This window comes from Chlorocebus sabaeus, chromosome 23 (genome assembly GCF_047675955.1).
Source record: "Chlorocebus sabaeus isolate Y175 chromosome 23, mChlSab1.0.hap1, whole genome shotgun sequence".
Lineage (NCBI taxonomy): Eukaryota > Metazoa > Chordata > Mammalia > Primates > Cercopithecidae > Chlorocebus > Chlorocebus sabaeus.
In genome coordinates this window covers 6,720,037-6,741,139 of record NC_132926.1, presented here as the reverse complement: position 1 = coordinate 6,741,139, position 21,103 = coordinate 6,720,037, and the positions used below count along the sequence as shown (strand labels likewise).

Genomic DNA, 21,103 nt, shown 5'->3' with positions numbered 1-21,103 from the left:
GCCCCACAGGAAGCAGCATGTCATCGTGGGAGGGAAGCGTGCTTTGAAGTCAGATAGCCCTGGGTTCAGATTTGAGCGTTGCTACCGCGTGACCTGGGGCAGCTCTTACTTATGTGGAGCCTCACGTTCGTGGTCTGTTAAATGCACACACCTGTTCTCGCTTTATCGAACCATTGAGAAAGTTAAACAGAAAAAAGATGCAAAACACCTAGCTCAGGCCCCAGAACAGGAACACTCAGTAAATGCTACTTCTTGCCAGGCATTTATTCATTCACCAGCAAATTCAGGGATCCTGCTAGAGTCACAGCCAACCCCTCCCTCTGGCAGCCTCCAGGTCAGGTCCGAGGCTGTAGCTCAGGAGTGTTCAGGGATAGGGGTCCCAGGAGCTCCCTCATCACAATTCCCTTTGTGGGCCTAAAGCTCCCAGACCTTCACTTTCCCTTTATCATGGAAGATATTAAAAAGGGGTTAAGGCCTGTGACTGACAACTGTTGATCTCAAGTAAGTCCCACGGGGTTCATTTCACCTCACTGGGTGCAAAAGCAAACCCAGGATGTTTGCAAAGCTCTTGCTGGGAGTCTCCCCGGCCTGCTCAGCGGCCTGTTAACGCAGGAAGAAGTAAGCCTGCCTTAAAGGGGGATCCCTGCCATTCCCACCACCCCTCAGTCTCCACTTCTTCAAAGCAGACCCTGAGGGCAGGCAAACCCTCTGTGCTTACTTCCGGAAAACCAGGAGAAGGCCTTGAGAAAAGAATTCCTTTCATGAGCAGAGGGCTGTTGGGTAATGTTGGTTTGTGGCAGAAAACAAGGGGGAATGAAAAGAACACCGTGATTGGTCTCCAGGTGACTTTGTGTCCTGAAATTTCCACCACGGCATATTTTAAAACAACCAAAAAATAGGTATGGTCTAGAGAAAAGGGTCCCCCCCAATTTTTGCAAAAGCCTAAGGCAGTAAGAAAGATCTCTCGGGAGGTGGGTTGTGGCTGGCCCCAAGGATAGGAGCCAACCCCTCTTCTCCCCAACCTCCTGCACTTCCATTTCCTCTTAAAGGAGTGACGTCCTGGTGACCCAGTTCCCAGGATGAAACTGACCCTCTCAGTCTGGGGTTTCCGTGTGTTGTTCAGTACAGGATCAGCCCAGAGCCTCAGCACACAGTCCCTCTACTGTCAAGTTTTTGTTTGCTTGTTTGTGCTTTGTTTTTTTTATTTGAGACAGAGTCTCTCTCTGTCTCCCAGGCTGGAGTGCAGTGGCGCGATCTCGGCTCACTGCAAGCTCTGCCTTCCGGGTTCACGCCATTCTCCTGCCTCAGCCTCCCGAGTAGCTGGGACCGCAGGCACCCGTCACCACACCCGGCTAAGTTTTTGTATTTTTAGTAGAGATGGAGTTTCACTGTGTTAGCCAGGATGGTCTCGATCTGATCTCCTGGCCTCGTGATCCACCCACCTCAGCCTCCCAAAGTGCTGGGATTCCAGGCGTGAGCTACTGTCAGTTTTTAGGGACCCTCAGGGACAAAACATTTACAAAGGCGGAGAAAGAGAAGGATTCCCTGAAATTTCAAAACATTCCACTTCTCCCATCTCATCTCATGGCTTTCACAGCCTCTTCTTCAGGACTGCTCCTGTTGTACAGATGTAGAGAGGGACTGAGGAACGGAGAGGGATGGAGTTGTCTGAGACCCAGCAGCGGTGGATGAGGAAGGCTCAGACAGAATTCAGGACTCCTGGTTCCGAATCTCACGCCTCCTCCCATTCACACCTAGCACGCAGCTGCTGCTCAGATGTTTGTTGAAGTGGTAAACCTCCCTCACTGTCTCCCTCCGGGGCTCCTGCCCACAAGACTCTTACCGGCTGCCGGTGAGAAGGTAGATGGTGAAATGAAGCCAGAAAGTGGGTACCGGCTACTGGAGACAGCCGGGGAGAAGCTCGACTGCTTCTGACCATCTGTGAAACTGGGAAATCAGAAGACAGGAGAATCACTATCCAAACTGAGATTTATTGGGGTTCTCATTCATTCGTTAACACACATGAACACCTACTATAAACTTGGACAAGGTAGATGATGAAAGATCCAATGCCTGCCTTTATGACACTCCTGTTTAGTCCAGGAGACAGACAAGTAAGCTGACACCTAACCCAGGGACATAAGTGCCTCGGCAAAGGGGCTGCAGGAGCCAGGAGGGAACCAGTAATTCTGGGAGACCTCAGAGACAGCTGCCCAGAGATGATACTGAGCAGAGTATTGAAACAGGAGAAATTGGCCAGGCATGGTGGCTCACACCTGTAATCCCAGCACTTTGGGAGGCAGAGGCAGACAGATCACGAGGTCAGTTTGAGACCAGCCTGACCAACATGGTGAAACCCCGTCTCTACTAACAATAATTAAAAAAATTAGCCGGGCATACACCTGTAATCCCAGCTACTCAGGAGGCTGAGGGAGGACAATTGCTTGAACCCGGGAGGTGAAGGTTGCAGTGACCTGAGGTCGTGCCACTGCACTCCAGCCTGGACGACAAAGCAAGACTCTGTCTCAAAAAAAAAAAAAAAAAAAAAAAAAAGTAAAGACACAGGATAAATTGACCAGCAAAGAAGAAAATGCAGGAATTTAAAGCAGTGTGAATAACAAAATCTGTGCAAAGACACAGATGCAAGAAATAGCAGGGTAACACATACAGATGGTGGTTCTGTCTGATCATTTGTATGATAAGCAGTGGAGGGAAATGGGAAGGGGCACTGGCATTCATCATCCATTGTCCTCACATTAGCCTTGTGAGGCTACTATTATTAACTCATTTCACAGATGAGAAAACCAAGGCTCAGAGCGAGGCTGAGCAAAGCTACCCACGCCCAGTAGCTCTGAAACCGGGTCCTGTCCCCTGGTGGCTGAACATATTATAACACCGTCCATGTAAAAGCACGAGATTCAGATTCAAATGACATTTATTTAGGAATGTGATTAGTCTGAACCCTCTTAACTGCAAGTAGCAGAAACCCAGTTAAAAGAGGATGGAGTTTGGGAGATAGGTAACTGACTCACAGAACTGAAGGTAGGTAACTGACTCACAGAACTGAAGGTAGGTAACTGACTCATAGAACTGAAGATAGGTAACTGACTCACAGAACTGAAGAGACTAAGAGGAGCTTCAAGCGTGGCTGGACCCAAGGGCTCAAATGTCCTCAGGAATTTGTCTTTCTCCAACTTTCAACTCGGCTTTCCACTGTGTTGACTTCATCCTCAGGTGGAGTCTTCCCATAGAGCCACCAGTGGGTGCAAGCTTCTATCTTAACATCTTTGCAGCCCCAGTGGAAAAGTATATCCCTTTCCTACTATTCCAACAAAAAGCTCCAGGCTTCAGTTTCATCAGCTGGATTGGGTCATATGTCTATCCCCGAAACCAACTGTCACGTACCCAACCCTGAAGCCAGGGCAAAGGGAAATAGGTCAACTCCACTTAATCTACAAGGACAAAAAGTGGGGAAGGTCGAATTCCAAAGAAGAATCAAGGTGCTGTTAGCATGAGAAGGGGAATGGAGGATGGAAATGTGAAAACGAGGTGTTTATCACAAACACTTACTGTTCAGCAGACGCCGTGTTATACACACCTATAACCCCATTAGCATCCACTAGCTTCCAGTGTTCTGGCTCAGGGCAAAGAGGGGCCATGGGACCGTGAAGGGGGTTGAAGAAGATTAAACCTACTAGAATCTTTGCAAGTGGTAGGTTGGTGCAAAAGTAATTGCAGATTTTGCCATTAAAAGTAATCTATACTAGAGTCCACACAGCATGGGAATCCCAGTTTGGTGTTTCATCCCAGCTTATGCACAGCATGGGGGGCAAGTCAAGTAAGAGAGAGAGGGACTCCTGCCACTGGGCTTTTTAAAGCTAAATATGCATGTCAAAATGCCTCGGATAATCACTTAAAAAACAGAAGGTAGAGATTCCATATGGTATGGAGGAAAGAGAACGAGAAAAAGAAATCAACTTAAAACAAGAAAAGAGAGGGGGGGAAATTTAGAAAAAATGGGACAAATGTAAAGCAGAAAAACAGATGGAAGAAATGAATGAAAATAAATCAGTAATTACAGTGAATATAAATGGAATAAATTGGCCAATTAAAAAAATACAAAGATTGTCAGGCTTGGTTTTTTAAATCCAAACAAATGTTTTTACAAGAGACTTAAAATGTTAAGAACATAATTTTTGAAAGCATAGGAAGGAAAAAAAGATGTACCCAGCAAATACTAACTGAAAGAAATCTGAGTAGCTATAAGCAAAAGTATACCAACTTTTTTATTTTATTTATTTATTTATTTATTTATTTATTTGAGATGGAGTCTCACTCTGTTGCCCAGCCTGGAGTGCAGTGGTGGGATCTCGGCTCACTGTAAGCTCTGCCTCCTGAGTTCACGTCATTCTCCTGCCTCAGCTTCCTGAGTAGATGGCACCTGCCACCACAGCTGGCTAATTTTTTTTTTTTTTTTGTATTTTTAGTAGAGACAGGGTTTTACCTTGTTAGCCAAGATTGTCTCTATCTCCTGACCTCAGATCCGCCCGCCTCAGCCTCCCAAAGTGCTGGGATTACAGCCATGAGCCACCACGCCCAGCCAAAGTATACCATCTTTAAAGATAAATATGGTCACCATATTTTGATAAACAGTTCAGTTCACCAGAAAGATACATTTTACATTTGCATGTACCAAATAACCCTGCTTTAAAAATACGTAAAGTTGACAGAACTACAAAGAAAAATTGACAAATAATCGTTAGAGCAGAAAATGTATAATATACCTCTATCAAAATTTACAGATTAAGCTATGATAAAATAGTAATTAATATTTGGGAAACACAAAATGCTTAGAACACTGTATCTAACAACTAGAGAGTACATATTCCTTTCAAGCACATATGGAACATTTAAAAAGCTGACCATGTATTAGGCTAAGAAGTATCAGCATATTTCAAGGCCTTGAATATGCTTCATACAGAATAATTATCTGACTACAACAAAATTAAATAATAACAAAACTCTTACATAGTTGTAAACATTTTTAATAGATCATGGGATGAAGAAAAAATAATTATGGATATTAGAAAACATTTTAAAGTAAACAACAATGAAAATACTGCACATCAAAGCTTATAGGATGCCACTAAAATGCTACTGAAAAGGAAATATATAGCCTTAATGGCTCATATTTTTAAAAGCAAATTTGAAGTGTAATGATTTAAACAGCCAATTGAGGAAGTTAAAAAGAAAAACAAAATAAATTCAAAGATAATTAAAGAAAGGAAACAGTAGAGACGAAGGAAGAAATTAATGAAACAGAAGACAAAGATTTAATAAGGAGAAGAGCAGCAAAACCAAACTTTAGTACTTTGAAAAGTTCTGGCAAAATTTGTTAAGATAACAGAATAAACAACATAAGTAAAAACTATGAATAATAAAGGGGAGATATTAATATAGATGTTGCAGAGATCAAAAAAGATAATAAGAACATTATGATCAATTTTATGCCCAAAACAAGAAAAAACTAAGGTGAAGTGAATAAGTAAACAGAACTTGCCAAAACTGACTTGGGAAGAAATAGAAAACCTGAATGGCCCTATAACCATTAAAAATAAATAAAATGACAGGCTCACTTTGGCAGCTCATATACTAAAATTGGGGCCATGCAGAAAAGATTAGCATGGTTCCTGTGCAAGTATGACATGCAAATTCATGAGAATTCCATATTTTAAAAATAAATACATAATATGAATAAAACACCAATAGTATTTGGTTTTGCAAATGAGTTCTACCAGACACTCAAAGAAAAGAGATCACTGTGCAGTCCTGTACAAACTCTCTCGGAGGAGAGAAAAAAAGAGAAACTCTCCTATTTATTTTATGAGAACAGATTAAAAAATAAGTATGAAAAAAGAAATTACAAGCTAATCAGAAACATGAACATAGTTAACAAAAATTTCAGAGCATTAGAAAACATAATAGTGCAATATTTTAAAAGAAAAATATAATTCCTCACGACCAAGTTAGATTTATACAGAAACAGAGGTTGCTTTAATATTAGAAATGTTACTAATGTAATTCCGCTCATCAACAAATTAAAGAAGAAAAAAAGTCTTTGTGAATATTATATCAATAGAAGCAGAAAAAAAAAACACTGGGTAAGTTTAAGCATTTATTCACGATTTGAAACACAAAACAAAATATCTGAGCACATTCTGAACAGAAGGAAACTTCCTTAACCTGAGGAAATACTAATAAACTACTTCTAAAATAGGGAGCAGAGATGGTCATCACACTCCTATTCAACGTATTACCAGAGATCAGTCCAGTAAGACAAGAAAAATAAATTTAAAAAATAAGGAGGAAAAAACAAAACTATTATTATTCACAGCTAATAACCATCCTCTATACAAAAACCAGAAAGTATCTACAAATTGTTGTCGTGAATAAGAAAGCTGGGCAGCATTGCCAGGCATAAAATCAACGTACATTGTCAACTTTTGAAAACTACCACTTATAAGAACAATCAGAAAATTAGACATTGAAGAAGAGCTAAATAAATCTTTCAATGATTACATACTTTTCTTCATAAAAACCTGGTATGTCTTTTGTTAGATGAGTACCTGGGTGCCTTGTGATTTTGGTGGTTGTTATAAGTGGTCTTGCTACCTATTTCTGATACATAGAGAATTGGACTGCATATATGCAACTGAATTTTGTATACTGATCTTATGTGCAATACCCTTGTTATACCCTAACATTAATTCAAATGACTCATAGATTCTGGAGGAAAAGACTCAATTTTACAAAGATGTTTCTCCTTGCCAAATTAATCTGTATGTTCAGAACAATTCCCATTAATCCAAACAGTGTTCTCATAGAAATGGACAAGCCGATTCTAAAATCTGTACGGTTGAGAATAGGGTCAGGAATAGCCAAGTCTTTTCTAAAGAGGAAAAAAATAAGATATAGCAATTAAGTCCTTGGTGGTAATGCTGCAAGAATAGACACATAGACTAGTGGAAAAGGATAGAGAATTCAGCTAGCACTCAAACACCTCTGCACCAGGGACAGGTTCAGTGAAGTCCCGAGCAGCATTTCTTGTAATGGTAAAAAACTGGAAACAATCCAGATGTCCTTTAACAGATAAATGCATAAATAAATTGAAGTCTATTCATACGATGAAATACCATTTTTAAAAAATTACAGCACATTTTAAACATATACATAGTAAGGCTCCCTGAACCAATCAGACAGATGTAAACAGTTACCAACTTATGCCCAATCTTTTGTTTTGTTTGTTGGTTTTTAACTGCTCCTTATGGAGCAGGACCACCTACCCCCCCACACAGGACCAACTACCCCCACCCACACAGGACCACCTATCCCCCCCACACACAGGACCACCTACCCACCCCCACACAGGACCACCTATTCCCCCCACACACAGGACCACCTATCCCCCCACACACAGGACCACCTACCCCCCCACACACAGGACCACCTACCCCCCCACACACAGGACCACCTATCTCCCCCACACACAGGACCACCTATCTCCCCCACACACAGGACCACCTACCCCCCCACACACAGGACCACCTATCCCCCCCCACACAGGACCACCTACCCCCACACACACAGGACCACCTACCCTCCAGAGTAGAATTTTTTTTTTTTAAGACGGGGTCTCACTTTGTCCCCCAGGCTGAAGTGCAGTGGCACAATCTCAGCTCACTGGAGCCTCAGCCTCCCAGGTTCAAGCAATCCTCCTGCTTCAGCCTCCCAAGTAGCTGGGACTATAGGTGCATGCCACCAGGCCCAGCTAATTTTTGTATGTTTTTTTAGAGACAGGGTTTCACCATGTTTCCCAGGTTTTGTCATGTTGCCCAGTCTGGTCTCGAACTCCTGAGCTCAAGCGATCTACCTGCCTTGGCCTCCCAAAGTGCTAGGATTACAGGCATGAACCACTGTGCCTGGCCCTGAAATACTTTACAACGGTGAAAATGAGCTACAGCTATACCTATCAAAAATATAATGTTAAACGATAACAAAAGGTTAGCTACAGAGAAAAGATCATAAAACACGATTTTATGTATATACAAGTGAAATACAGGCAGAACAACACAATAGATTGTGTAGGGATACAGAAATATTTGCTGAAACAAATCAGGGGCTGGTAAAGTTCAATTTCCTAATCTGACAGGTGGTTCCACTGGTAATCTTTTCAATATTCCTTAAGCCATGTATATGTGTTTTATATAGCGTCTCTTTGGATGCTTAATGCATTTCATTTAAAAATATTTAATGAGTGAATTGACATGTAACAAAGAGATATGACTGAATAGAGGAAGACTTGAGATGTTTATTTTCATTTTAGTTCATCTTTATGGTCTGAATTTGTTACTATGAACATGTGGTATTTCCAAAATAGCATTATTTTAAGTGATTTTTAGGCCCTTTAGAAGAAGGGAGGTGGTTATTTCCTAGCCTAGAGCTAGCTGTTCTTTGATAATTTCACTGAGTGCAATGAGAGTTGCCTTCTCAGAGCCACAGGCTGCATCTGGAATGTTAATGCAAGGGCAAATACCTGCCTGCTTGGTCAAATATGTACACTGCTAACACGGTAAAGGGCGCCCGCAGGCTCTGAAATGCCAGAGGGATGACCTTGAGGCCCAGGTGCAGGTGGGGTGTTCAGGGAGGAAGGGCTACACCCAGACCTTCTGCAATGGCCTGGCCGGCACATGCCCTCACATGGAAGGAAGCACAGATGTCAGCTATGTCTTTGTTCACAAAGCCTTACAAAGTCAGGCCTCCAAACCCACAGCTATCATCAGATGGACACTAAAGGCACGAGTGTTCCTTTCCCTCTATGTGGAAGGGAGAAGGAGGAGTACGTTTGATTCCCTTGGTGGCCGAGGTGTTCACAGCTGATCTGAATGCCAGATGGAGTAACTCAGACTTCTCCCAAACTTCTTCCCCAACTCGGGGCATGCTGCAGATGCTCAGGAATCATCTCACTAAGATTCGGAAATGGCACACTTTGACGGGGCTCCTACTGCCAGACAGCCTATGTGTGCTTACTTTTATGTGTATTCTGTAACACTGAATTCTTTCAGGAGTAGGAAAAGTGAGGGCTGGGTGCAGTGGCTCACGCCTATCATCCCAGCACTTTGGGAGGCCAAGGCAGGAGGATCACTTGAGCCCAGGAGTTCAAGACCAGCCCAGGAAACAGAGTGACAACCCACCTCTATAAAAAAGGCTTTTTTTTTTTTTTTTTTTTTTTTGAGACAGAGTTTCACTCTGTCACCCAGGCTAGAGTGTGGTGGCGCGATCTGGGCTCACTGCAAGCTGTGCCTCTCAGGTTCACGCCATTCTACTGCCTCAGCCTCCCGAGCAGCTGGGACTATAGGCGCCCACCACTGCGCCTGGCTAATTTTTAGTATTTTTAGTAGAGATGAGGTTTCACCGTGTTAGCCAGGATGATCTCGATCTCCTGACCTCGTGATCCGCCCATCTCGGCCTCCCAAAGTGCTGGGATTACAGGCATGAGCCACCACACCCGGCCACAAAGGCAATTTAAAAAAACTAGCCAGGCACAGTGGCACTCACCTATAATGTCTGCTACTCGGGAGGCTGAGGCGGGAGGATCCCTTGAGCCCAGGAGTTTGATGTTGCAGTGAGCTATGATCACGCCACTGCACTCCAGCCTGGGCAACAGAACAAGACCCTGTCTCAAAAAACACAAAAACAAAAACAAAACAAAAATCCTGAATTGGATATTTTTATCTTCATTTGAAGTCCAGAGACACTAAGTAAATTGACCACAGGCATACAACATGTTAGAAGCAGAGCTGGGATTTGAAAGCAAGTCTCCTGAATACTCCTTCTTGTGGGTTGAGGGAAGAAGTCCTTGTTGCCTATAGGCTGCTCTGGGTGGCAAAGGGCGGTTCCCCTCCTCCTACCCCATTCCACCCTTCCCAGGCCCTGACTTAGTAGAAGCAAAATCAAGAGGCTAAACCTGGGCTGCCCTGCCTTGCTCTGCGGCCACCTCAGCCTGGCATGTGCTTCTGTCTCCTCAGGAAGCCAGCACTGTCCTGCACTGCGTGCTCCAGCAACCTCCTGAGCTGCTGCAAGAGCCTGTGGGGGCTCAGGTTCCTTCAGAGACACATGGGAGGCCCCTCGGAGGAGCCATCGGGGGAGCCACTGTCTGAGGAGCCACAGAAGAGACCTCCCCAGAAAGCGGTGAGGACGCTGCCCTCTGAGGCTGTCTAGACCTAGCCCCAGGACACTGAAGATACTGCTCCTGGTCCCCGAGATGTGACTCCTGGAGCTCCTAAGGACCCAGTCTCCAAAGCCACCAAGGACTCACCCTGGACTGAGTCTGGGGGCTCCCGGAACACACAGTTGGGTGTGGGGTCCTCAGGCCTAGGGCGGAACAGCCTATTCTGTGCTCAGCATTCCCAGACAGGCACACAAGACTCCTCTGGGCCCGAGTGGGCTGAATCCCATGGGTTCAAAGCCCGTGTTGGTGCTGGCCCTGGGAGTCATGAGCAGAGACGGTTGGACAGACGGGGATGCGTGCACCTGTGTGTGCATGGGCGCGTATGTGTAGGAACGTGCATGTCCTCTGAGCAAGGCAGAGGGTATTGCAAGAAAGCTTTGGTCTCTCACTCCCTCTTGGGTTCTGCAGGATGAAGGAAAGGAAAGGTAAAGATAGAGACAGGAAGGAAACAGCTTTTCATGAGCACCTACTGTGTACCAGGTGCTTCCCTGGCATGAGCTCTTGTAACCCTTATAGCAACATGAGTTTACAGCAAGAATCACCACCCCAACTTTACAGAGATGGAAACTGAGGCTCAGAGAAGTAAGGGACCTACCCAAGGCCACTCAGCACCTAGAAAGTGTGCCTAGCACATAGGAGGCATGCAAAAATATTTGTTGAATGGGTGAATGAGTGAGAGGACGGGTGAAAAGCCAGGCCTCAAACCTACACCGCTGACACTGCACTACACCGCCTCTCAGGAGAGAGGGCAAATATTTTCTTGACTCAGCCACCTTCCTCCTAGCAAGGCTTAGACCCCCACGCCGTGGGGGTCCCTTCCTGCTAGAGTATGGCCCTCTCTGGTGCTTGTCATCAACAAGTGGTGTGTGGTGGACTTGCTGGGGACAGTGTCTGCAGCCAGGCTTCATGGAGGGAGGAATGGAGCCTGAGGGACTGTAATGGTTGTGAATGGAGTTGGCCCCCAGCACTCTCTGGTGGCCGTATGACCTTGGGCACGTCTCCTGACCACTCTAAGCAGCTTTTGATTCTCCTGTCCAAGAGGGTAGGCCTCCTGTTCCTATTCACAGGATCCATAAAGTGTCTCAAAGAGACAGGATAGTGCCAGCCCCAGAGAGAGGGGGCTGTGGAGGGACTTCTGCCCCCAGGGCTTCTCAGTGGCATCTCCTGGCTGGCCCCTGACACTCAATCTTCCTTGGTTTCCACGATGCCTCGTGGTCTTCCCCCTCCCTAACATCCCTGACCTCCCTTTTCTGTCTCTTTAGCAACTCATTGTCCTCTACCTGCCATCAGATGTGTCTGTTCCCCAGGCTCAGTCCAGAGTCCTCTCTTCTCACTCAGCATCTGTCCCCCTGTGACCTTGTCTGCACCCACAGCTCCAGCTACAAGGCACGAGGTTCGGTTACGAAATCTCTCACAGATTTATAACTGCAGGCTTGGCTCCTTCCGGGAGCTTGAGACCCACTGCCGCCTCCGCAACACCTCCACCTGGGAGTTTCAGAGGCGCTCTCCCTCAGCGTGTCTGCAGCTGCGTGCCTGCCTTCCCCCTGCACCTGCCCTGCTCCCCAGGTCCCTTTCTCAGACCAAAGCCTGCCCGGGCTTCACAGGCTGAGGGTCCACCTTGCCACCTTCCTTTGCCTCGGTCCTCATGGAGCCCTGGCTCCACCATCTGCTGGCTTCTCCCCATCTACTCTGTGTCACTCCATCTGACCACCACCGTCTCCATCAGGACAGTTGGAACACCTCTTAGCACTCTCACCCCCACCCAGTCCACCCTCCACCCGACAGCCAGAGTGAGCCATGCCAGATACAATCCAGGTCATGCCACACAGCTGGATAAAATCATCTTCAGCCCGGCCCTCAGGCCCTGTGTGCTTGGACCCTGCTGGGCCCTCTCCAGCCTCTCCCTGCACCAGGCCTCCTCTACAACTTCACTCTGGCCCTGCTGTTCTTTTCCTTTTAGTTTGATTAACTCGCTTTGCCCATTCCATGCTCAAAGCTGTTTCCATGACAAAAGGCTCCTCCTGCCCATTTTAGTGCCCTGAGATGTCATTTCCTTGAGGAAGTCTTCCTTGGCCCTTTGCACCAGGCCAGGCCCCTGCCACACCCCTCAGAGCTCTCCTTGGAAGGCACTGGCATGGCTGTTTGTGTGATTCCTTGAACACTGTCTGTCTGTCCTCCTCACGAGGCTGTGGGTCCTGTCTGTTTCTGGTGCCCGTTGTCTGTCTAACCCCGGCAGGAGAGTTTGTCACATGGTAGGAGCTTAATAAATGTGTGTTGGATGAATGAGCAGAGAAAAGAGAGTGCAGAGAGTGGACAAAACAGATGCTTTCAGGAGTGTGTCTGCCAATAAACCTAAAGGCATGATTTGCCCTGGTGACCCCCAGAGGTGCTTAGTCTCTTGGCTGAATTCCTTCTGGAATCCCCAGAACCCCCTCCTTGGAAGTTTTCCCAGGAGTCTGAGGCAGGCAGGTCTCCCAGTCATGGCCACATGACCTCGAGTGAAAACAAACCAGTCTGGCTGTTCACAGACTCAGCTGGTCAGAGCTCTGGCCCGAGGGGCCGACGCACCACCCGCCACTGCAGAAGACACCTCCACGTCTGTCTCTGGGCTGCCTCCGCCTTCTGCAGGCCTCCTGGAGCCTCTGCTGGCTGCAGAAGTGGGGTGCATGCTGCTCGGAGGAGGAACATCTGTGGTGGGACCCCAAATCCATGTTTGTGTTACCATCGTGTTCCAATAAAACTATCGAAGCAGATGCTGCCTCACGGTTTTATTTTTTAACTTCCTGGTGAGGAAATGCTTCCCAAACTTCATCATACGGTGTCTTGATTTAGAAAAAGAGTCATGATAAAATGCTGGGGTAAAGGCCAAATTAAAAATTGCCTCAAAAAGTAAAGACATTTTCCAGAAGCTAGTTTTATCTTAAAGGGCCACACCAGCAGTGAGGGAAGGGCTGATCAGAAAGACCTGGAGAGCTAGGTAGTTGGGAGGAGCTTGGTAAGTCTTCCTGGAGTTGTCAGATGCAGAGACACCTTTTTTTTACGTGGGAGAAAGAGGCATCTTTAAAATGGAAAACTTGCCAATCAAACAAGCCCACAATAGAGAGTGGGTGGATGGATGAGGCACAAGCAAAAACCAGGTCAAGGGGAAATGCATGGATTTTGTGCAAAGAATGAATCCTAGAGCTACCAACAAAAGGGTTGTGAGGAGGAAGGAAGGGGGCAGGCCGGAGTTGAGGATGATGTTTGATCACCGCAATGTCAGCCGTGAGCCGTGCTCCCCGGCATGGTAGGGAGGAGGCCAGAGGTTGTGGAATTCTGAGCTTCCAGCCCTCCGGAAGAGCCCACTAAGACAGAACCTGACAAATTTTCACAAGAAGCAGAGAAGAGATTATGTGTAAATCAAAACGTACAGGAACCGCTCTGCTGAAAATGAGTTTTAATATATATTTCAGGGGAGAAAAGACAAAGCTGGAAGACTTGGGACAGGTGAAGGTAGTTAATTGGGTTGGCAGATGATGTTAAGCAGTCCTGAACTGACGTATTAACCCCTGAGCGACAGCCACGGATGTGATGAATATCCGGGCTCTTTATAGGCAAGCAGCCAGGGCTGGGGTCTGGGAACTACAACGTCCAGAATCCTGTGCCAGCAGGCTCAGGTTCCACCAGTGGGAACCGGAGAGGCAAAATCGTGATCGCTAACTAGGCAAAGGGGAATGGGGTTGCAGAGGGGGAAGGAGACCGGAGAGTCTTTGGGAAACTACCAAGACTAGGGCGTGTGAGGCCCAAACAGGCCCCATGGGCAGACGGGAGGCTTGGCGGCCACATCAGGAATTGTGTCTCCTCCCATGAGTCATGGGAAGCCTTTGAAAGGTTTTCAGCAGAGGGGGCTAAAATGATGCAGTGTGTGTTATGAAAAGAGCATTCAGGCTCCGGTGGAGAAAATAGATCAGGGGGAGGATTGGGGGCAGATCGTGAGGCCCCTGCAGCAGGTGGGGGTGGACAAGAACATTCTATGAGCATCTGCTCACTGCAGACCTCAAGCTACATCTGGGAGCCCAAGGGAATCAAAGCTCATGCCCGCCTGAAAGATGGGCATGCACCTGAACGATACAAGGGAATGAGGGAAGAAACCAGCTGTGTGGAGAGCGGGGTGGCTGCGGCTGGGAGGGAGGCGTGGTGCTCGAGTGTGGGAGGAAGTGGACCCAGCAGCTGTGAGGTTCTAGAGGAAAAGGCTCCTGAGTACCCTGGTTCAGGGGGTGTTTAAACCCAGTTTAGATGCAAGGTGGGTGGCGGGGAGTTGCCTGGTAGCCAGATTGAGGGGTGGTTTGGAATCTAATCCCAGCTGAGCTGGGTGGGATGGAGAATCCCATTCTACTCACAGTGACTGAGCCCCAGCAAAGCACCCGGAAGTTCACTATGCTTGGTGTGGGCCTCAAGACTGCTGTCGAGGGTGAGGTCATCATCCTCATTGTCTAGATGAGGCCACGGAACTCGGGGAGTTCAGGTGGCTCTCCCCATGTCACACAAGCAGGAAAACGTTGCTGGGGATACACGTTTCCCACCGGAATTCCAAGCATCCAGTGAGAGTTCAGGAGCCCCGAGCCTGCAGGGTGAATGGAAGGAGCCCCCCACCCCCACCCTGCCACTGCCCCAACTGTCAACAGACCTAGGCTCATAACTCAATGTTTTGGAGGTCTTTGCAGAAGTCAGTGCCATATCCCTGACCTCCTCATTCAAGGTCACAGAGCACAAAGTGCTTCTCAGGTCCTGAGATGCCACCGGGCGAGCCACTGCACTGACCTGGCCTGAACTTAGCCCTCACTGCCTGGGCCATTTGGGACATTACCAGAGTTCTCAAGCACCTGGTGGGCCTGGCAGGACTCCCAGGAATATAGGGCCCCAAAGGGACACACACTGTGGGCCACGTGGCTCCCAGATAACCCATCCGTCACTTTCCACTGACTTTTACGAGCCACTTCCTGTACCTAGACATGATGTCAGCCCTTCTGCAGGCACCAGCTCGTCTCTTCTGCGACCAGCCATCCCAGGTAGAGATTAGCATCCCCACGAGCTGTTAACAACTCCAAAATTAACAACTCGAACAAGCAGCATAGCTGGGGCTCCAGCCAGATTCGCTTGTCTCCAAAGTCCAGGTCTTTTCTTTATACCTTTATCTCAAAATTAATTGTGAAGGACATAACTGATAATAGACATACAATCTCTTTTTAAAATGGAAACATTACAAAGAAAAGTAGAGTTTATTTGACACCCCCGCCAACCATCTTTTTTCCCTAGCAATTTCTTTCCATGCAACCACTGTTATCCTAGTTTGCTGTATGGTATTTGGTTCAGCTTATTTATTTTGTTTTTTTTTAACAGGAAAGTTATACTGCTCCTAAGGAACCAAATGCAACAATATGTCTTCAAGTTTCAATCATGCTAGCACATAAAGATCTTCCTCATTATTTTTAGCTGTGGGAAGGTGTTCTATGGTATTGGTATTGGTAGGTACCCCACAGTTTAGCTGTCTTCCTAGCCACAGACATTTGAGTTATTTCTATTTTTTGGCTGTTTAAACAGTGATATGCTGATCATCTCATGCACATGTGTAAGTGCAGGTTTTTTTGGTTGTGTATGTGTGTGTGTGTTTAGCATAAGTGTACCTGCAAATGTCTTTCTGGATGTGGAGTATACATGCTGCCGAACAGCCCTCCAGAGAAGCAAAGCATGTTCACACTCCCACCAGCAACACTGGGAAGAAATTGTCTCTTCACAGCCTCAACATCCCACCTGTGCCTTCTAGTCCTCCTAGAGATGCCCTACTTCCAGTGCAGGACAGAAAAGGTAGGTAGAAGAAATACTCAGACTTCTCCTGAGGCTCACCCAGGCTCTCCCTGAGCTCTACCAAGTCCTGCCTCCCTCCTTGGACCTCTGTGGAGGAAGCCAGTCCTGCCCGAGTCACCCAGCTATTAGAGGCTGTATCAGCTAAGAATGGCTGCAGGAGTGCTGTGTAACAAACATTCACAATATCTCTCGGCATGTGAGAGTAAACATTTATTTAGCTCATTCATCTGTAGGCAGCTAATCTAGGATTGGCTCTGCTGGGATGGTTCAGCATTGCTTCTGGTGTCTCCCAGGCTCTCCTGGGACCAGCAGGGTCACCCAGGCATGTTCTTCTCCGGGAAATGGCAGGGACATAAGAGAGCAAGCCCAGCAACACATGTGCATTTCAAGTTTCCGAGCATCTCATCTGCAAACACACCATGAGCCAGAGCAAGTCCCATGGCCAAGCCGTGGATGAAGCAAGTAAACTCACCCCTTCACTCTCCAGTGGAACTGAGGTGAGGGGTGAATGACTATCTAATCCACCACAGAAGTCAGACCAGATATGACCTGAAATCTGCCTGACGCCAGAGCCCTGCAGAGCAAGGGTCTCAGGATGGAGACAGGGTCCCCCAACTGTCTGGAAATGAGTTCTTTAAAGATCCTCAACTCCCCATTATTGAAGTTGTCTTCAATCTCCTACACACACCACAGTGATTTTCTACCCTGCCCCACAGTGAGATGTCTAAGACTCAAATCTGGGCCTTGGCACTGCCTGGCTATGGGCCCCTCAGTGTTCTACCTCCATCACCACTGACCCACCCACCGTGGTCTGGCTCTGCCTAACGGTCCAGGCTCACTCACAGCCTTCCCCCTTTGCCTCACTCTCCTCTCTTGCTCAAGGACCCAACCTCTCATGCATGTTCTCACTCCATGGTGATGTCTGCTGCAGAATTCCCTTCCCAGGCATCATTCAAGTCCCAGCTTGGGCCTCACCTCCATTTCAAAGTGATCCCTGTCTCTGTTCCCAGACTAATTCATTTTACTTCCTCCCTTGGCACATCCCTCTGTCCAAGAGACACATCACAGACATCCCAGAGGTTCTAACTCAGATGCCTTCAGGGGCCACCAAAGCTCACTGGCTTAAGACAAACAGAAGAGGGTGCCTGGCAATTTACAACCAATGTCCCTGCTGTTGATCTCCACCCCAGCCATGCTAATTGCACACATGTTTGTATGACCTTGGCCAAAAGGGACCAGAGCAACTCTGCTGGATGACGATGCTGCCACTCGGGACTGTGGGCCGAGTCTATTTTTCAGGAGAAGACATAAATTTGGATATTTATTGGGAATATTAGGTGGGTTAATATTTGTAAAGCTCTTAAGAAGGATGCTGGGGGCATCGTAAATGCTGTATACTTGTTAAAGTAAGTGGATAGATGGACGGAAGGGAGGGAGAGAGGAAAGAGGGGAGAGGATGAAGATAAATTAGATAAATCTCTCTTTGAAAAGTTGGTAATTTAAAAAAATACTATACTGAAACAACCAAGCCTTTTTATAGGCCACAGTTGATCAGAAGGCTGCCAGTTTGGGGACTCAGGAACAGAACTGTCCTGTTATTCTGGGGGAGCCCCTAGAGGAGAAAGTAGGGGTGGGGTGTGGTCCCTGCCCAGAGCAGACACCACTGAGGATGCCTCCTCCATTTCCCTCTGCCCTGACAACACCGCACACACACTTCCCTCAGCCCCTCCAGGGGAACTGGAGAGAGCAGGCAGACCTCAGAGGAAAAGAAATACAGAGAGATTGGGAATTGCCTCTGTCTTGACCAGGGTTTCTCTACAGTGCGCAAGAGAGGTCCCAAGAGCCTCCTGAACTCAGAAAGGGTCTTTAGTGAGCCCGCTCCTCCCATCTTCATCACCATTGCCCTACGTCAGGCCTCGCCTTACCTTTCTTGGACTCCCCACTAGCTTCCAGTCCTCATTCCCTCCTCGTCCAATGTCTATGGACACCTCCCTGTGTCCCCAAGGGCATCTCAGAGCCAGCAGGTCATGGTACCTGACTGGCTTTGAATTCCAGCTGAGGGAACAAGTCACACTCCAGTTCCCTCATCCACCAATGGGGAAAATTGGTGGTATCTTACAGAGTTGTTGGAAGGTTTCAAAGGATGTCATGCCTACAAAGTGCTTGGCACAATGCAACCAAAGAGCTTAGACAATGTCATGTGCTCAATAAGCATCAGCTACTGCTACTGCCAAAGCGCAAGTCATTGAGTGCTCTTCTGCTTAAACATCTTTGTAGCTTTCATTACCTTTGAATGCAGAGCTGGCTCCTGGGCTTGACATTCACAGCCCTGCCTGATCTAGCCCATGTGGCCTTCCCTGCTCCCACATGGATGCAGTCGCCAGCCATGAGATGTACACACCCAACTCTAAATGGTACATTCTTGACTTGTCAATTCTGAGCCTTCCAAATGTCAAGACCTTGCAGATTGCCCCCTCCCAAAAGCAATGGAGGTCCTCCGCCAACCTGGGAACTCAGTTCAGGATTTGAGTGCCAAGGCAGGGCTGCTCTGGGCATTGAAATTGAACCTCTCTTAGAGACTTAGGGACAGAGCTCATTCTGAGTTGACTCCAGGATCTTCTCCCAGGGACCCAGCATTCATCTGATCTAGAGCCTGAGCCAGAGAGGGAAATCTAAGTGACTGACACAGGCCCCTGAGTCTCATTCTCTCATCCATGACGTGGTGGTACTGGGGACATTTTCTTTATGCTATTTATAACGCAAACTGCCTTTTCCAAAGAAGACCCCTTAATGTTAACTAGGTCCCCTTTGTTCTGCTGAGCACCTGGATGAATCTGAAAATTCATTTATCTGCATAATAGTGGGAGAATAATTTGGAGTTCGTGAGGTACAGTCTGGGGTGGCAGGTGGTGAGGAGGAGGGATGAGAAAAGAGAAAAGAGATAAAAGTCGTTAAGATGGGGACAGAATGAAGTTAACCATGTACATTCCCAAAATGACACTTGGAAGAAAAGTGAATGCCTCATGTTCGTTTTCTAGTTGTACACACTGATATGCTGTAAACCCTTCTCCACCTCTCCTCCTGCACAAAGATCTCCAGGAGAGACCATTGCACTCATGAGTATTTTGGCTTTGGTAGTGGGTGTGGAATCTGGGGAGGGAGTGGAGTTTGGCATCTGGGCCCACACAGACCACAACAGAAGGGACCCTGGAGGAGGCAGGTTTCCAGAGCCAGAAAAAAACAGGAGACTCTGGATCCTTTGGGAAGTCACTGGAATCTCGGGAAGGCTGTGGTCTTCCTAGAGGGTAGTGAATGAGTGAGATCAAACCAGCCTTGTCCAGATCTCAAGGCATCAGGAGGCCACAGATACCATTTTGTTTACACAAGTTTAATGAAATCTACCTTACAGGTTGTGGTGAGGATTAAGAGATGATGAATAAAAGCATTTGATACATAATGACAACATTATTTAAGGTGGATTTTCCTTGTGGTTGTGACTCCTTCCAATGCCAGAAACAATACTATAGAAATGTCCAGTTTGAAGATTTAGGTCCCAGGCAGCATAAAATGCTAAAGCACTGGGTGGATCTAAGCAAGTGTTCAAATGATTTTAAATCTTTTAGACTTATATAGTGTACAAGAGGTAGAGGGGAGAGGACCCTCTTAATTCTTTGAAACTGTCTCCTTTGAAACATGTCACTAAAGACAGGACGGGCCCAAGCTGAGTTAGAGTGTGAGCCAGCCAGATGGCAGGGAGCCCTGAAACGTCATGGAAATAAACCACAAACATGCTAACTCCAGTTTCCAGGGTCATTCTTCTCTCATAGCTGGAGAAATGTGCATTGATCCCCACACTTGGCCCTTTAGGGAATTTTCCAAAATCCCTTGTTGTGTTGACCCTTTTCTGGAGTGTTTTTTGATTGAGATATAATTCACATACCATAAAATTTGCCTTTTAAAGTGTACAACTTAATGTATTTAGTATATTCACAAAATTGTGCAACCATCACTGCTAAATTTTGCAACTTGGCAAAATTTTTTCTTTTCCCCAAAAGAAACCCCACACCCATTAGCAATGACTCCCCAGCCCCTGACAACTATGAATCTACTTTCTGTCTCTGTGAATTTGCCCACTCTGGACATTGTGCCACACACGGGCTATCAGAGTGAGCTTGGGGTCCACAGTGTCCTCTGCTGAAATGCAGGAACCCAGTAGTTCATGCCTTCGGGCTGCTTACCAGTAAAAAATAATGCCTTGTCTAGAGTTAAAACTCTTTCCTGTGCTTTCAGTAACTTATTTTTGGATACTCCCCAAACGAAACTAAGGAAGGAACAAAAACTGAAACAAAATTGGGAAATGTTTTGCTGAGTATTTTCTGAGTACTGACTCCATTGTGACCATGGAAATAAACAGGTAAGTGACTTTGTTTCTGTATATAGTTTTTGTTAACAGAAAAATCAGTTTTTCCCTGACCCAGCTAGTTTAATATTGAACAAAGATTGAAAGACATAGCTCTGAAGAAATGCCAAACCATTTACCTCCCTGGGAACCTTGACCCTAGCAAAGACTTGCCCTAGAAAAACCCTTTTCTCCCCCTTTCCATTGTTAAGAACTTTTACGCAAAACTTAGGAATAAAGCTAAAAGGTGACAGCACGTCCTTTGAGTGTCACACGGGGGGACCTATCTAGCAGGCCCGCCCAGGACTATCTGATTCTCCAGGGGAATGTCCCTGTGTTTGACTTACTGTTTACTATTGATTAGGGCCCAGACTCTGCAAAGTTACATGTTAACTTGTAGAAGATTAAGTTGTAAATAGCTTCCTTTTGGCCCATTAGAAATGCAAATGATTTCTGTACAGTGGCAGAGATTACACCAAAGGTTATAGTTTATTGTCCTGTAGGACATTACCCTGTTTGTGTCTAATTCAGCAATCCTGTCCCAAGACATTCTTTCAGTGATGGTCTGTGGC

General features: G+C 46.6%; 1 protein-coding gene and 1 non-coding gene across 3 annotated transcripts in view; both read left to right on the top strand.

The window, feature by feature from the left end:
* Window positions 1-13,059, top strand: part of HRH2 (histamine receptor H2) — a 53,390-nt gene extending 40,331 nt beyond the window's left edge. The window contains exon 4 of one of the 2 annotated variants that reach the window (XR_005244428.2): window positions 10,086-13,059. Coding sequence is in view for 1 of the 2 variants with exons in the window: in XM_008015350.3 (XP_008013541.1) it covers window positions 10,086-10,278 (193 nt within the window). In the remaining variant the exon portion in view is untranslated. The remainder of the gene's footprint in view (window positions 1-10,085) is intronic. The other variant, XM_008015350.3, reaches the window with a different exon arrangement.
* On the top strand, window positions 5,629-5,735 carry LOC119618468 (U6 spliceosomal RNA). The gene has a single exon (XR_005234762.1). It is a non-coding gene; the product is annotated as a U6 spliceosomal RNA (small nuclear RNA).
* Window positions 13,060-21,103: the final 8,044 nt, after the last annotated feature.